General features: G+C 47.8%; 1 protein-coding gene across 3 annotated transcripts in view; it reads right to left on the bottom strand.

Annotated features, from left to right (window-relative positions):
* Positions 1-6,593, bottom strand: part of Mcm2 (DNA replication licensing factor Mcm2) — a 40,331-nt gene extending 33,738 nt beyond the window's left edge. Inside the window, exons 1-7 of one of the 3 annotated variants that reach the window (XM_084579042.1) lie at positions 6,470-6,593; positions 4,711-5,019; positions 4,013-4,182; positions 3,713-3,801; positions 2,454-2,628; positions 1,670-1,889; positions 906-1,113 (exon numbers count right to left, since the gene is read on the bottom strand). In XM_084579042.1, the coding sequence (XP_084435168.1) occupies positions 906-1,113; positions 1,670-1,889; positions 2,454-2,628; positions 3,713-3,801; positions 4,013-4,182; positions 4,711-4,985 (1,137 nt within the window). In that variant the 5' untranslated portion in view covers positions 4,986-5,019; positions 6,470-6,593. The other 2 variants (XM_084579044.1, XM_084579043.1) reach the window with 2 other exon arrangements.
* Positions 6,594-16,978: the final 10,385 nt, after the last annotated feature.

Genomic DNA, 16,978 nt, shown 5'->3' on the forward strand with positions numbered 1-16,978 from the left:
CCACTTCGCTGTAAGTGGGTCAAGCTCTTCGTGCACTTCGAGTAATGCGGCTTCAAATGCATGCATTTGGGTCGGGACCGGAAGATATTTCGAATAAAACGATATTTCGAATAAAGCGATTTCGTTATATCGAGGGATTACTGTATTCTTACTTTGTTATATATTTATACGCCTGTAAAACACTTGTTGTGAAGGGCGACAGGATGATTTTAAACTGAGGTTTTTTTACTGTCCCTCAGTAAAAGAGTGTTTTTGCGCTTCGCTTCCATAGAGCCACAGTTGTGGAATCTCGAAGGCAGCAAAATAAAAGAAAACATATCAGCAAGGGATTCAAACTACTCACTGATTAATGATAATGAAGTTTTGAAGAGTACAATTTTTTTCACAGGTACAAGGAGGGCACTTCATCTGTGCCTTGTTCAACTATAAAAACATCCCTTATATTTAATAGGACAATGAAAGCCTACCTGCAACTACCAAAGATGACACCTCACAATGCTTATGGCTAAATTCAAGAACATATTGCAGAGACTTCTTTACATTTAACTATACTGCCCGTGTTCTAGCCAGTTCTCCGGCACTTTTGGCCGTGTGTTGGTAAAATCGCATGCAGCAATTTGCACCTTGCAACAAGTTCTGCTGCAGGTCAGTGTAAAAGACCAGACCCTCCTTTTTTGGGTGTTCACTTTTGATGTCAACGTAATGCCAAGACTTCTAACCATGCCTCGATGAACAGTAGTACAAGTCTTTATGTACCACTAGCTTTTCCGCTCGTTCTATCAATCTGTGTCATTAATCACGCCATCAAGCCAAAGCATACAACAGCTAGTAGTACTGGTGTTGCCACTGTTCTGCCGTGACTTTTGTCAGACTCTCGAAATTCAGTGCGGAGACCCACGGCTCACCTGCTCCATGTTGATTGTGAAGGGACCTGTGCTCTGGCACTCGGGACAGGAACCTGGCTTCACCTCCTGATTCTGAGACTGCACCAAAGGACCCAGTACGTAACTGCACTTGCCACAGTCGTACTTCACCAGCGACAGCTGTGGCAGCACTCCCGTGGTGCTGGTCACCACGCCGGCTGTACGCACCAACTGGTTCAGGTGGAGCTGCCTGAGGTGCCCAAACAACATGACAAGTAAGTGAGTGACTCACTAAGTCGAAACAAGTCACCAGAACAGGTGTTACGTAACATCAGGGTTGCCTTTATCCCGATTCAGTCAGCTTTCCCTTTGCTATTTCATTCAAACACCTTCCCTCCACTACTAGACTAAGAAACTATAATAAGTTTATAGTTGAATAAAACACTTATTTCACAATATAATTCGACAGGGAATGCAGCAGAATTTAAATGAAAATGGCACAATTTAAAGGACCGGTTGCAAGCTTGTCAAGCTGTTTCACTTTCTTTACACTAGCAAATACATTACTGAAAAACAACTATGTGAACCTTCAAGTGACTGGCCACATAAATGAACCAATGAAATAGACAAAAACTAGCTTTCCATTGCTAGTTTGGTTTAACCTTGCTATCCATACACAGTAGGGTGAGGAAGCGCAAAATGACAATGGAACGGAGAAGCAATCAGCCACAGACATTAAAATGTTATCGATAACCAGCTATAACCAATGATATCTATAATGAGCAAGCGAACATAAAAGGTTTCACCTGAGGCTGCGGATGTCCTCGATGAGGGGGAGGTCAGTAATGCGCACGTGAATCTCTTTGGTGATACGCTCATACTGCGGAAACATGCCAAGGACAATGTCCTTGGCCGCCTCATCGAAGATGACCAGCATTTCGGCAGGAGCCTCAGGTAAGAAGTAGGCAAGAACTTGTTCCGCCTGGGCCAGGGTGTTGTAGTTGACTTCCAAGCTGAGCTTGTTCTCTGTAAGCAACGCACACTAGTGACCACAATGCTATGAATTCCAAACACCTTAAATTCAAATGCATTCAAGTTATTAATCTTGGTGAGACAAAAAAAAAATGCAAAAATAAAGCAAACTGAAGGCTGGTTTTCTTGATTATTTCCCATGTTCGACTATTTTGCACACACTGGTGTGGAAGACTCCGGAACAATCCCGTCCTTGAGTTCATAAAGCGCTCCGAAATTTTGGTTAACGAGGCAATAAAGGTTATTATAGTTATATTAATTATTATTATTACATTTTCCCTCCAATTAAACGTGACTTCCACTGTTACTGATGTGTCATCAGTTTGATTGATAAGTTAACAGCAATCAGTTTGGTTGATATGGAGGAATGGCAGAAGCACATGCCTTTTCAATTATGCTCATATAGTCTCATCTTTCCAAACTCTTTGCTGAAAGAAGAAAGGGGAGATTTCCCTCTCAATTTTGCCACTGAGATAGATGGCTGTCACAGCTGATAGGTAGATGTGACAGGTAGCTGTCTACTACTACAAGATGGCAAAGAATCCAGACTATATTTACCTTCGCACATCTGCCTGATCTTTTCTTTGTACAGATTGTGGCCACGTTCATCAACGAATGTGCGCAGGAAGTTCTTGAAACGGTTGTAGATCTCAGTCTTGGGGCCAATCTGGGTGACCCACTCTCGGACTGTATGGCCTTTCATGTCTTCCAGGTTCTCAATGCTCTCGACCATCTAGAAAGCAGAGAAAAAGATGCGGTGAACATTCTCTTCCCTCCTGCCACCATGTTGAGCTTGCAGACTTAATGAGTTAAAAGTTGTGCTTTGGGTTGCTCTTACCAATCTTCATGAAAATTTTAAGTAAAAGTAGGGAGATTCTGATCAATAGGCGTTAAGAAGAGGCATGGTCGATTACAGAAAAGTGGCTGTAATGTAGTTATAACTGCAATATTATTTTACTTGTACCAATAAAAGCATTATTGTTTTGCTGTTTTCACTGAAATTTTGTTGCTTCCACCTTTGGATAAAGTAAAATTTTCTCTGGAAACCAAGTGTGTCTTCTCTCATTTATAAGGATCCAAAGTTATTGTGCTCTTACAACAACAGAATACATCGCAGTTATGTAGACATATTATCTCGATGCATTTCTTCTTTTGTTGCCATTTCTTGGCTAGTTATTTTCAATGCTTTCAGCAAAATGAGGAGAAATTTGTTAAATTGTGAACTGTAGGGTTGACATCCAAAAACAAATCTATGAATGGCTATGAGGTGCTGTGGATGTCAGCACACGTAAAGATATCCATGTGGTCGAAATTACTCCGAAGCCCTCCACTACAGCTCCTCTTTCTCTCTTTCCACTTTCACTCCCACCTTCCTCCCTTCCCGTCCACAGACACAAGGGTGACAGATACTGCGCCTTTCCCTTCCTGTGAACCAATAAACGAATGGCTATGAGGGATGCTATAGTGGCAGGTTCAGGATTAATTTAGGCTACCCAGGGTTCTCTCAGGCACAGACATTGCACAGCACCGGGGATAAGATAAAGTAAGGTAAGATATGCCAGTGAGTTGTGCAGAGCTCCAGAAATGAAGAGGCAGGAATGGCAGCAATAAGGTGTGCACAATGCACACCAAAGAAGCTGTATTTGTTACATGAACTAAGGAGCAATATGTAACAAGTGTGGCAGATGGATATGTCTGCAAAAAAAAACCTGCCCAAAAACACATAGTTGACTAGTTTAAATGAAAGAGGAAAGTTACTGCAGCAACATTAGCGGCAAATGCATAAAGGAACACTGCAATGTGCAAAGGGTGCTCACATCTTCGTCCTCAGAGAAAGCGCCTTCGGCTGCACGTTCAGCCAACCGTCTCCTGCGGACAGGCCGGTCGGTTTCGCTGCTGCTTTCATCTGTTGGGGATCAAACGCAAAGGAAACACATCAATTAATTCATTGACCATGATGCAATAAAGCAGCACTACAAAGCATCAGCACAGCGCTTCCTCCCTCCTTCAGTTTGGCTACTGTATGCACTACAACCATGCAGACGACCCTACTTATTGTGTCCAAATACTCTGACACATATTTAGTAATCAAAACAGAATATTAAAAGAAAGCTAACCATAAAGCAGGCCTCGTCGCATGCGACCAGTCACGCGGCCTTCTGCACGATCTCGCTGGCGGAGCTGATCTTCGACGGCCCTGCGATCGGTCTCTGACATGGCACTGTATTCGGAGTCATCGAGCATCTGCGGGTCGTAGGTGTCCAGTGCTGCAATTGGACGGTAGTCACTGCAAAAGGAAAAATAATCATTAGCTCAGGACATCACACCAGCACTGAATAGACAAGTTAACAAAGCGAAACCTCACTAAACTGATGGCACATTCCTTGCTACTGCAAATGATGTAAAGTACAAAACATTACAGGTCAAATCCACTTGTTTAGGTCTGTGTCCAGGTACAGCACTACAGTTTAGGCACAAATTTCTGCAATCATCTCTCAGTAATTTTGCTCAGCACACTGTAGCAGTACTTGACAACACTGTACGGTTCATCAAGGTTTGTGCAATGTGATGCGGAGAAAGCAATCCAAAGGAAAAGGTATGTCTCTAAGCTTACATCTTCTGCGTGCACTGCTTTTTTAACATGACTTTATCCCTGAACATATTTTTATTGCAATGTGACTATTGCAGAATCCTTGCTTCTATGTTCAAACTGATGCAGCTTCGATAGCCGCGTTCATCACCAAGAAATAAGCAACGCATAAACTCGATCCCTAAGCGAAACAAATAGGAAAGGAAGAGTATGCAAACTACTCACTCCTCCATATTGTCTCCAAACAGTTCTTCCCCGTCCGCCTCCTGCTCTTCATCACGACGGACGTCATCTTCGTCGTTGCCAACTCCACCAAGCAGTTCAGATTCATCCTCGAAAGGTGGGAGTTCCCGGCCTGGTGATGATGTGCCAGGATTGGGTGGTGAGGATGCAACAATATTGCTGCTCCGAGAGCGTGGCGATGCCACGTTGCTGCTACGGGAACGCTGTGAACGTGGTGACGCCACATTGCTGTTCTGGGAACGAAGGTTGTCAGACATCTTGCCTCCTCACTGGCTTTGTAGCTCTTCTAGTCTGCAGGGAACAAGATAAAATGTGAATGAAGGAAGAGCGTGGCTATTGCAACACTTCTCGCCATAACTTTATGGCATTATTGGAGTCAATAAATGTTAAGAGCAAGTGTATTTGTCCACATATCGGGATATAATCGCAAATATGTTGATTTCATCCCCAAATGTGAAAAGAACCTGAATGCTCACAGCTTCTTATATTGGGGCAAAGTGTTATAAAATAAAATTAAAAAGTCCCAATTCTTCAGAACAAAGCAAAAAGGCTACAAATGTTCATGCTGCGTTGGCAGAACTTTACTTGTTTGCTCGTAGTTTCGGCAGTAAACTAAATAAAGTGTCATATTTCAAGATAAGTGGTAACACCGTACGACACAAATAAAAACAACAGTAGTGTTCTGATGTGTAGTGTTCATGCACAGAGCACCATGCTATTCACTTCCCCCAATAAAAAAAAAAAAAGAAAAGGAAAAGAAGAGGGGGTTGCTGTGCTGCTCAGGGCTTTTATGCAATGTCATACCACGGTTGATACAGCAACACTGTTCACAATTACCTGTTAAAAACATAATTATGTATAAAAAAGCAGCTATGTGCGGGAAGCATGCTTCCGCGAAGACTACGCAAGGATGACGATCGCCCCTTTGTCGGTTCGAAGCTTTGAGCTGCAGTTTTTGCGTAGGTCAACATCATGCGATAAACGCAACTTAAGAGCAACAGATGCTACCGCAATCAAAGACGAAAGGAATGCAGCCAGCGCTAAGTCAAGCAACACGACTGAGGAACTCACACGAACTAACACGATTTTCCACCCACATTACGAAAGACAAACAAAGCATGCCTTTTGTGGACAGCATTCATTAATTTACTTCTTTTTCAGCACATCCTCTAGTTATCGATCTTGCACTACATTTGTGCGCAAAAGCATACAAACGAGTAATCACGGAGCGCGGTGCCTCCGAACGTCTTTTCACATATTTCGTCAACATGAGCACAAACACGCGTGTGAAAATACAGCGCCCTTCAATAACTTCAAGGTGACATTTTCTCACTCGTTTAATCTTCCTTGAACGAAAAATCAACAGGTTTTGCAGAAAGGACCTTCTTCAAGCAAGCAATCAAAAGTTTGACCAGGTCATTTTTAAGTGTCTGGTTGTTGTCAATGCATTAGTTTAGGCACTGCAGCCTAAACTTTGTCGCTTTTTAAAGCGAACAAGCAGTTAGTGTTTTTCGTAACAAGTTATATGCCTTAGATAACTGTAGCGCCCATGTGCTACCATTTAAAGGCCATTGTTAAAGAGCCCACCATCCGTTGTACCTCTTCCAAGGCGTGAGCTACACACGTCGCTGGCTGTTCAGGGCGCAGTTCAGGTTTGCCCACAACAATTAGTCTGAAAATTCACTCAGCATAGCGCTTCTTCAACAACTTTTATCACAATTAAAGTGCCGCCGTTACTCACCGACTTCGCGCACAATAGATGAAGGCCGGCAGAAAAGCGCGGGAAAAGTAGCGGATGAATACGCATTTCCACCAATGACAGTGTGTAGTGAAATGCCGCTGGCAGACGCCCTGCGATCTGAAATGTAAACCTCAAACAAAAACCGCATTTTTCTTTTTTTTTTTTTTCACATTCCTCTTTGGTACAACACAAATGAGTTTTAAAAATCACTATACACCATGCAATATACAGGCGAAATACAGCTACGAATGGGCAAAATAGTTAGATCGAGAGCTTAAAGGAGTTACGTAAAAAATAAGCAAAAGAAAAGCTACGTAATAAAAAGAAAATGGGTTGTGAAACCATCTCCCAGTTAACATGGTTATCCTAGTTATAATAAAGGATCATTCATTAAAATATTTATTATCTTTATAATGCGTGCTTGTTCGTTTAGTTATTTCACGTTTTCTGTTTGTTTTGCGATGATGTCGATAGTCGCGCTGTAAGCGTAAACCCGGGAGATTCAAAGGGGAATTCAGCTTCTGCGTAAGTGGATGGGAACTTGGAAGGGGGGGTAGATTAGGATTGTTTTATCATTTCGACAACTGAACGAACTGGAAAATAAGATCACAAATGATATTTTCTGGAAGTCAGACAACCCCACACAGCTTCCCACCAGAAACTGACGAAGGATTCGCGCATGCTTGTTTAAGCCCAACTGTAAAATGAGCCCACTATGAGAATGACGATATCACTCACAACGCAATTTTATGTAAAGTTATTTATTGTCTCAAGTTATGAAGTAGTTAAGGACAGAAAAAAATTGGGAGCGGGTAAACTAATGAAAGAATGTTGGCCGACCTAATGAACTCTAGTGGGAATTGTTGATGTGGCTTCAATGTACGTTCAAGCAACATAAGTGCAGTATATATATGAGGTGGGCTGTTCGCCGGGAGGCCTGCTGCAGCCAGGTGACAAATTCTTGTTGGCTTCACCGCCGGACAAGCCCACAAGTTGTGAATATCTTCCGCCGTATTTTGAAAGTTGCTGATAGGACACTCCGAAATTCAGAATTGATAATCGATCAGAGACGACTCCAGAGACACTAGTAGAGGAGAGAAGGGAAGCAAGAGAACATAATTGGGCATTTCGCCTATGGACATAGGCGGTACGCGCAGGATTGCGCTACGTTTTTTTGATAATATTCATAGGCGCTACCTCAACTGGCAAGAACAAGAAATCCCGAACTTCTCGTCTTTCCCCAACGCGAAATATGAACAGTAATAGCTACCCTTCCCCCTCTTTCGATCACTTTAGGGCCCACTCGAACCGCTTGTCGAGAGACAGCACATTTCTAAAATCTGTCCTTCTCCAGCTCACATTATCATCCGGATTGCGTCCACTGCTGCAGGACCTAGGCATATATAGCCAAACGCTCACCAAAAGTACAGTAAGCAGAAAAAGCTTGCGAGACGTGCGTGCGCGAAAAATGACGATAATTCAATTTAACCTCCTTAAGTTAATTAAGTATGAGCGCAAGTTCCATTTTTCCCATCCGCTAATATTACCATCATGCGACGGCGTCGCGAGGCAGCCCTTCCATAATTTTTTGTTTTTTTCTGAGTGCATTTTTTCTCCCAGGAGGGGCCCTAAATCTAACGCCGTAGCTCTGGGAGACCGAGCTACGCTGCTCGAACCATGGGCTTCAGCAATTCATTTGCCCAGCTGACCTGAGACGCCGGCCAACAACGTCTGCCGGCTGGCATCTGAGGCAGGGTCACACCCATCCCAAGCGACGCAGGCCGGAACTCCTTCATCCGCTGGATTAAATAAAAAGTTCTTCTTCCTCCCCTCCCCTCTCTCTCTCTCTTTTGAGTGCAAGCATTCCGCAAACTTTTGCGCGGCCGACTGTAATGAAAATTAAGGATGCAAATTTCGTGACAACTGCTGGAAAACATAAAGAAGACCACATGCTAAGTCTCCTAGCGCTAGCGCTGAGAATGACGCAATTGTTGAATAAAGCGTAACTATTTTGGTATCCATGGCTTCTCCGCAGCGCACAGAGACGAGTACGGAGCCCAATGAGGACGTGTGTAGAGGCAACGCGTTTCCAACGCAGAAGCGCTAATCTAAGAAAACAACGCCACTGAAGGTAAAGGCGAAGTCCTGTTTGGTGTCATCCGTGGCACAGAACGGTGTGGGCAAAAGCAGTTGGAATCTGGAAAGTCATAAACAATGACATACATTGTTCAGTTTCTTCATTTTTCTTTTTTTCTTTTTTTTTTTTTTTAAGCGAAAGGGTTCACTACTAAGGTCGGAGCCAAGCTTCGCGTATGCCGTATATTGGTGAATAATGTATTCCGAAGAGATCATCCCTTGTTTACACTTCAGCTGAGTAGCAGTTCTTTTTTGACAACTTAATAATTTATTTATTTTGCTATTTGCGAGTTTTACATCAACTTGTCATTTCAGTCATAAGTATCTTTTCAGCCAGTAAATTGTATGTTAGCCAAAATATAAACGGTTGACGTTCGTATTCTTGATGTGCGACTGTGTGACCCAGCAGAATCAGTGTTCCTCCTGGATCATCTCTGTTTGTTTCTTCGTTAACTGGTCACAAATGCTAAAAACTTGATAGTACCAGCTGCTTTGAAGCTTAATAAAGTTGCCTATACAAGTCTGATGGCCAGGTTTACTATTTACAGAAGTATGGGTTTCTTTTTGAGAAGCATCGGAAGCTAGGTTTCTCCTTTTGATGAATTCAATTGTGACTCAGGTTTGTTGCACGCAATGTTATTTCTCATGCGTTGCATTACTTTTGTTTTGACAACTTACATGACTCTTCACTTCTACGTCTCAATTGAGTGCATTAAAAAATATGAAGAAATACGAATTGCTGTGCATATTACACTGTACTTTAGGCCGGAAAAACTACAGTTGCAGTGGGACTTGACGGAGGCATTCACCCGCTAATCCATAGGTCACGGGCCCGATCTCGATCGAGTAGGCCGCATACTGGTGACGATAAAATGGAAAGAAATTGGCCGTCTGAATTGAATTGAGTTAAACGAGTATTAGCTGTTTTGCTTCGCTTTTGCATTGATTAGCGTTTGATTTTGGATTCTATTCTTCGAGACCATTTCAACGACGATATATGACCTGACGTTGTAGCATAATGTTAAATTTTAATCATAATTGCTAATCATCAGAAGTTACGACCATGGTGTAGTGCTGTGCAATGACATCAGTTTAGTACAATCGTACTTGACATAAGCTACGCTACGACATATGACTTAAAAGTATGGCATACATTTCAATTCTTAATAAAAAATATAATTTGCGGTAATTATGACGAGCAGTTACATCAGTGCATTATACTCGGCATAATCTATTCAACGATATTTAATTTTTAAAACACTTAGATAATTTATTTATTTTATTTATTGTACCCTCAGGGCCAAAGGCATTACAGAGGGGAGTGGGTTAATTATGATACAGAACAATGAATATAATGCAGTGAAAACAAGTAGTACAAAATAAAATTCCTCCAGAATAAAACAAACAACATTCACAAAGCGTAAATAACATAAATCAATGTACACAACACAGTGGAAACAGATATAACATATGATCAAATTCCTTCAGAATAAACATTTTTAGCTATTGCGTCGTGAAAGGTTTTGTTATCTGAAACTGACAGTAATTAATCAGGACCTAGAAATTAGCCCAGTGCTACTATACTCGGCATCAGCTATCTAACGATATATGACTCCATGATGTCGCAAACGTCCAAAGTTTAATAGCAGTTAATTCACTATGTTTATTTAACACTTGCAGTTAACCCAGCGCAATTATACTTGACATAAGATACGCAACTATGCAATACTAGCGTTACTCGAAACATCCCAGTAGCTTGACGGAGCTGCGACTTTTGGACTGAATAGAGCTAAAAACAACCCAGTACTCGAATATCATCGAGATCATTAAAACTCCAGATAGTCCAAATCGATTCGGAGCCGCGTGCATGGCTCATCTGATAGCCCACGGCATTGCATCAGAAATTAAAAATCATTTAAGCACTTGAACTTCACTGGCAACGCCGGCGAACTGCGCTCCCCAGAGCTTGGAAGGCCGCTTCTTGCACCCCTCAAGATCGCCGCCGCAGGCTTCACCACAGTTTTTATATTCTCCTTGGTTGAAACCCTGCTAATTTTTTTCTGATGGACCCCTTTTCATACATCGTTTTCTCCTTCACGGTGCCGGCAGCGGTAGGCTACGTGTTGCATTGGCGCGCAGTCGGAGGAAGCATATGCCATTGGTAAGAAAATCTCTAACCTCCAACTTGACTAGCAGCTGCATGCAAAGAGAGAAAATAAACGTTATTTTATTATCCGAAATGCTAAACAAAAACGATTGCGTCTCAGTATTGACAAGATTTGAAAGACGTTCCGCATCACATGGTGGTCCACTGGTGAAGTATACCCCGGCGTTTTAACTCTGCGCACGACCAATAAAGAACAAAGTGAACGAATGAGGCTGCAATGGCACTTTAGAACAAAGTGAACAAATGAGGCTGCAATGGCATTTTAGGGACTGAGATATCCGCAAATTCCGCCTCGTGCATGGGAGCGGCGCTGCTCGAGTACGAGCAACTCACCAATCCTACGACCTCCTCCCGCCCTGGCCCGCTGCTACGGAGGTTCAGCGAGAGATTGTCGGCTCCGTGGCCAGAGATAGTTGCTCGCTAGCAGCGGCGGCTACCATCCCCGCCCTGCAACTGTGCAGACAGCTGCACCTGTCATTCCTGGGTTCCTCCACCACGGCGGAGCTGCTGGGCCCACGCCCAGGCCCGGATCCACTGCTTGAACTGACTCCGCCGCCACCCAGGTGTGGTGGAAGAACCCAGGAATGACAGGTGCAGCTGTCTGCACCTGTCATTCCTGGGTTCTTCCACCACGGTGGAGCTGCTGGGCCCACGCCCAGGCCCGGATCCACTGCTTGAACTGACTCCGCCGCCACCCAGGTGTGGTGGAAGAACCCAGGAATGACAGGTGCAGCTGTCTGCACCTGTCATTCCTGGGTTCTTCCACCACGGTGGAGCTGCTGGGCCCATGCCCAGGCCCGGATCCACTGCTTGAACTGACTCCGCCGCCACCCAGGTGTGGTGGAAGAACCCAGGAATGACAGGTGCAGCTGTCTGCACCTGTCATTCCTGGGTTCTTCCACCACGGTGGAGCTGCTGGGCCCACGCCCAGGCCCGGATCCACTGCTTGAACTGACTCCGCCGCCACCCAGGTGTGGTGGAAGAACCCAGGAATGACAGGTGCAGCTGTCTGCACCTGTCATTCCTGGGTTCTTCCACCACGGTGGAGCTGCTGGGCCCACGCCCAGGCCAGGATCCACTGCTTGAACTGACTCCGCCGCCACCCAGGTGTGGTGGAAGAACCCAGGAATGACAGGTGCAGCTGTCTGCACCTGTCATTCCTGGGTTCTTCCACCACGGTGGAGCTGCTGGGCCCACGCCCAGGCCCGGATCCACTGCTTGAACTGACTCCGCCGCCACCCAGGTGTGGTGGAAGAACCCAGGAATGACAGGTGCAGCTGTCTGCACCTGTCATTCCTGGGTTCTTCCACCACGGTGGAGCTGCTGGGCCCATGCCCAGGCCCGGATCCACTGCTTGAACTGACTCCGCCGCCACCCAGGTGTGGTGGAAGAACCCAGGAATGACAGGTGCAGCTGTCTGCACCTGTCATTCCTGGGTTCTTCCACCACGGTGGAGCTGCTGGGCCCATGCCCAGGCCCGGATCCACTGCTTGAACTGACTCCGCCGCCACCCAGGTGTGCCGCGCTATGTGACCCTCGCGCTGCCCTCAGCGGCCTTCGAACCACCGGCCGGGGAACTCCGCTGCTGTGTAAGATTCGCGCGCGTCTCGAGCGCTTGGCGGAGCGCGGCGACTCCCCCGGTGGGGCTGGGACAGGTAGGTCACCGCTGCTTGCGGCGGGGACTAGCCTGCCACCGAATTTTTTTATCTGTTATAGGCCGTCATTGCACCCGCCACCGCTTCGGTGGTGGACGACGGCTGTTGTTGCGGCGCGCTTCTTTCCCTCTTCCTTTTCTTTATTTTCTCTTCTGTCAGCACGAGGCAGCGGAGGTGGCTCAGCTACAGAGCCAGTAGCAGGCCCGTGCATTTTCTTTTCCTTCTTCCTACAGCCACAACAACAGCGCTATACGGGCACAGTGGATCCCCGGGCACTGCGGCATAGAGGGCAACGAACGTGCCGACGAGCTCGCGACCGCAGCACATGAACTCCCTCCTAGCGACGAGCAACTCGCTTTGGAGGAAGTGCGTGCGGTAATCGACGACCACCTCCGGACGCAGCACCCCGACCCACGCATCGCAAGAGGTGAGCGCATTCACAGTGTCAGCGGCCGCTCGCTGACTCGACTGCACCACGCAATAATCCTCCGCCCACGCATTGGATGTGTGTCGCCTGGGGAACGACGGATGCGCCAAGGACTTGCCACCAGTGACATGTGTGACGGCTGTGGCGCGGTAGAAACTCTCGAACATCTTCTACTGCACTGCGCCGCGCTAGACGAACCACGACGTGAGTTGCTGGCGGCTTACAGAGCGCAGGGGGTGCGCGCCGCCGCCAGCAACTCACGTAGTGGTCACGCGCGTCCGCGAGCGAACACACGTGAGCCTGTGCTAGTATATCGAACAGGCGGGCTTGATCAACACCCTCTTGACTAAGGCCTTTCCACGGAGGCCGTGACGTCACGCCAGTTGCCCTCGCCACCTCGGACGCTGCCTTATGCCGCCTTGAGTTCGTGTTGAATCTCTCGAGGCTGCTTGCCCAGGTGCGCGTTTGTTGCAGGGCTTTTTTTTTTTTTTCGTTATTAAGAGAGCTTGACTAACACTCGAGTTTATTTTTTTCGTACCACCGAGGCATGCACCGCCAATGTCTAAGGTGGCTTTTAGACTTGTAAACAGCGTCCTAAAATAGAGTCGCAAATGCTTTCATACGAATAGTTTTATTGACAGGAAGGGTTGGAAGCGGCCAATTTCATTTCTTGCTTGACGTCTTCATTTTTCTGTCCGCAGTTTTTTTTTTTTTCGCTGCACATTGCATATGATCGTTTCTCATTTTACAAAAGTTGTTCAAAGTAACGTTTGTTGCGGCACGCACTACATGCCGCACTAGAGTTTCTGGTGTGTGACCATTTTGGCAGGTTTCCAAGGCGGCATCTCGCAGAAATGAAATGTCTACGGGGCTATCCTGCCATCGGATTTTTATCTTGTAGGCCGTCATTTTACCCGCCACCGCTTCGGTGGTGGACAACGGCATGGCCCTCCGGGGCTGCAGGGACTGGTTCAAGTAAGCTGTGCAGTTCGGGTAGTTAGGCGGTACGGCATTGGACACCAGATGAAACCTGTCACTGTCAACTGTCAAAGTCTTTCCTCTTGCTGCACCAATGTGTGATAGCCTCTTCATTAGGTCTTTCTCTTGGAAGTGAAGTTCACTAACTTGCGCAATGTATGGAAAATATGTAGTCACTTACTGCCGGTATATGGACACACTATTACATAATTTGCGTGTTATTAAGCAGTACAGCACAGTACTGCATACTTCTGTTCATTATCCCTGGCCTGGTCAAATTCACTAAGACTGGCAGTCTTTTCACGTCAAACATTATTTAAGCACTACATGACCTTCTGGTCAAGCACGTGGGACATGGGGAGTACGGCATAAACTTAGTTTCTCACCATTGAATGCACGCTGGGTGTGAAATACTTCCGCGGGATGACTCTAATCCACGATTCATTTCTTGGAAGAAGCCAGCGGAACAGGTAACAACACACAACATAAGAAGCACTCACTAACACGAGGACAACGCTTCATTCCTGCTGGCTCCTTTGGAAACGCGAGAACACGCACCTTGGGACCAGTGTCATAGTTCCCGCGACACACAGGAACACAACACCACCCCATGTTACGCCACGTCAAGTGTAGTCTTCTGCGAAATGCCATATCCTCGTTGCAAGCACCGGTGATGCTGGTCGCACTTCAATATTTTGCACGTACTGATACATGCAAAAATGCATGCACACGATTGAAATCACACTTGAGCGTGGGAAAGCAACCCAAAAATAACGTCAACGCGGAGCTGTGCAGCACCAAACCTAATCAAGAGAGTAGGCAGCGACGACTAAAAAGCTGATATTCAGTTGCTCAAACATTTTCACTTGTTGTAGTGGTTATTTATTGTATGTACAAAAGGAAAGAAAAGATGTTTGCCAGCCCCGGTATCTGCTATCTTATATCTGAAGCACCTGAACTGGGGCGGCGGAAATAAAGGGATAGCGAGGAGAAGGTAGAGGAAATCAAAGAGGTGAGTGATAGGGAGAAAGAAAAGAGTAGGTAAAAATAAAAGAAATATATACACTATGGTACAGTATACAGTAGTTTGCTTGAGGCCCACCCGCAAATGTCTTAGGTCACTGAGTACACGGCACATCGGGCGGGCCTCCGCAATAGCTCCATGTCCAGGCAACCGTTCACTACGCACGCACCTGCACACTGTACAGAACACTGACGGCTGTCGTGGGCGATCAGCCGTTATTTTGGGAAATAGCACACGTGGAGCGTTCAGTCCCAGCGCGCACTATCTGGCGAGGTGAAATAGGCGGGTCATCAAGCCGGCCTGTTCGATGTACTCACACAAGCTCACGTGAGCTCGCTCGCGGGCGCGCGCACAGCCCGGCGGCCACAGGAGCACAGCTACGCTGTCCGGGATAACCCCCTGCGCTCTGTAAGCCGCCAGCAACTCACGTCGTGGTTCGGCTAGCGCGATGCAGCGCAGTAGAAGATGTTCAAGAGTTTCTACCTCGCCACAGCCGTCACACACGTCACTATTGGCAAGTCCGTGGCGCATCCGTCGTTCCCCAGGCCACACACATCCAATGCGTGCACGGAGGATCATTGCGCGTTGCAGCCGAGTCAGCGAGCGGCCGCTGACACTGTGAATGCGCTCACCTCTTGCGATGCGTGGGTCGGGGTGCTGCGTCCGGAGGTGATCGTCGATTACCGCACGCACATCCTCCAAAGCGAGTTGCTCGTCGCTAGGAGGGAGTTCATGTGCTGCGGTCGCGAGCTCGTCGGCACGTTCGTTGCCCTCTATGCCGCAGTGCCCAGGGATCCACTGTGCCCGTATAGCGCAGCCACGCTCCGCCAAGTGCTTGAGACGTGCGCGAATCTGGCACAGCAGCGGAGTTCCCCGGCCGGTGGTTCGAAGGCGGCTGAGGGCAGCGCGGGAGTCACATAGCACGGCACACCTGGGTGGCGGCGGAGTCAGTTCAAGCAGTAGATCCAGGCCTAGGCGTAGGCCCAGCAGCTCCGCCGTGGTGGAAGAACCCAGGTATGACAGGTGCAGCTGTCTGTGCAGTTGCAGGGCGGGGATGGTAGCCGCCGCTGCTAGCGAGCAACTGTCTCTGGCCACGGAGCCGTCGGTGTAAACGAGGAGGTGGTGTTGGAGTTCCTCGTAGATGACGGCTCTGGTTAGCTGCTGCACTGCACAGGGTGGTGTGGTGCGTTTCCCCGCGATTCCGACAATCTGTCGCTGAACCTCCGTAGCAGCGGGCCAGGGCGAGAAGAAGTCGTAGGGGGGCGTTGCATTGGTGAGCTGCTCGTACTCGAGCAGCGCCGCTCCCATGCGCGAGTGGCGATGATGTCGCAACCGATGTAATAGCGGGCCGCCGTCCTTTGCGCGCTGTAGGCGATCGATGTGTCGGAGCGCCCGCCGCGTGGCCTGAAGTTGTAAAGGCCACGCACCTGCCTCGGCCAAAGTAGCTGCGCATTGAGAGTTCTGAGGAAGGCCGAGGCAAATGCGGAGCGCCTTGCGATGCTCGACCTCTAGCTTCTTCCAGCATGGTTTGCGCAGTGTGACGAGCGGTAGCGCGTAGAGTATTGCCCCCAGAGCCGCGGAGTTGTACAGCCGTAACGCTGCTTGCTGGGAGATGCCCTGGCCTCGAGCAGTGAGCCTGTGTACGGCGGCGGTGGTTCTCTTCATCTGCAGGCAGGCCTTGATCGCCGCGGGTCGGAAGGAAAGGCGCTGGTCTATGTCCAACCCCAGGTACCGCACCGAACGTCGCCACGGCAAGAGGGTCCCGTCCAGTGTGAGCGGCGGTGGTCGTTTGCGCGAGCTCGGAACACAGGCCATTGCGACGGATTTGTCCGCGCTGAGCGAGAGACCTAGGCCGCGCAAACAGTCGCTCACCGCCGTCAGAGCTGCCTGCAGGCACGCGCGCACCCGTGCTGTCTCGCCCGGCGGTCCCAGGCACCACAGAGCAATGTCATCTGCGTATATGGAGATGTACACATGATGCCGGCAGCCTGCAGGCAGGCAGCCCGGCACCACCGACATCGCCACATTGAACAGAAAAGGTGACAGGACAGAGCCCTGCGGCACGCCTAGCCCGACCGGGCGAGGCGCCGAGAGAGCACCCCCCACGCGAACGCGCATGGAG

This window comes from Amblyomma maculatum, chromosome 9 (genome assembly GCF_055883805.1).
Source record: "Amblyomma maculatum isolate TAMU_Amacu chromosome 9, ASM5588380v1, whole genome shotgun sequence".
In the NCBI taxonomy this organism is placed as follows: domain Eukaryota; kingdom Metazoa; phylum Arthropoda; class Arachnida; order Ixodida; family Ixodidae; genus Amblyomma; species Amblyomma maculatum.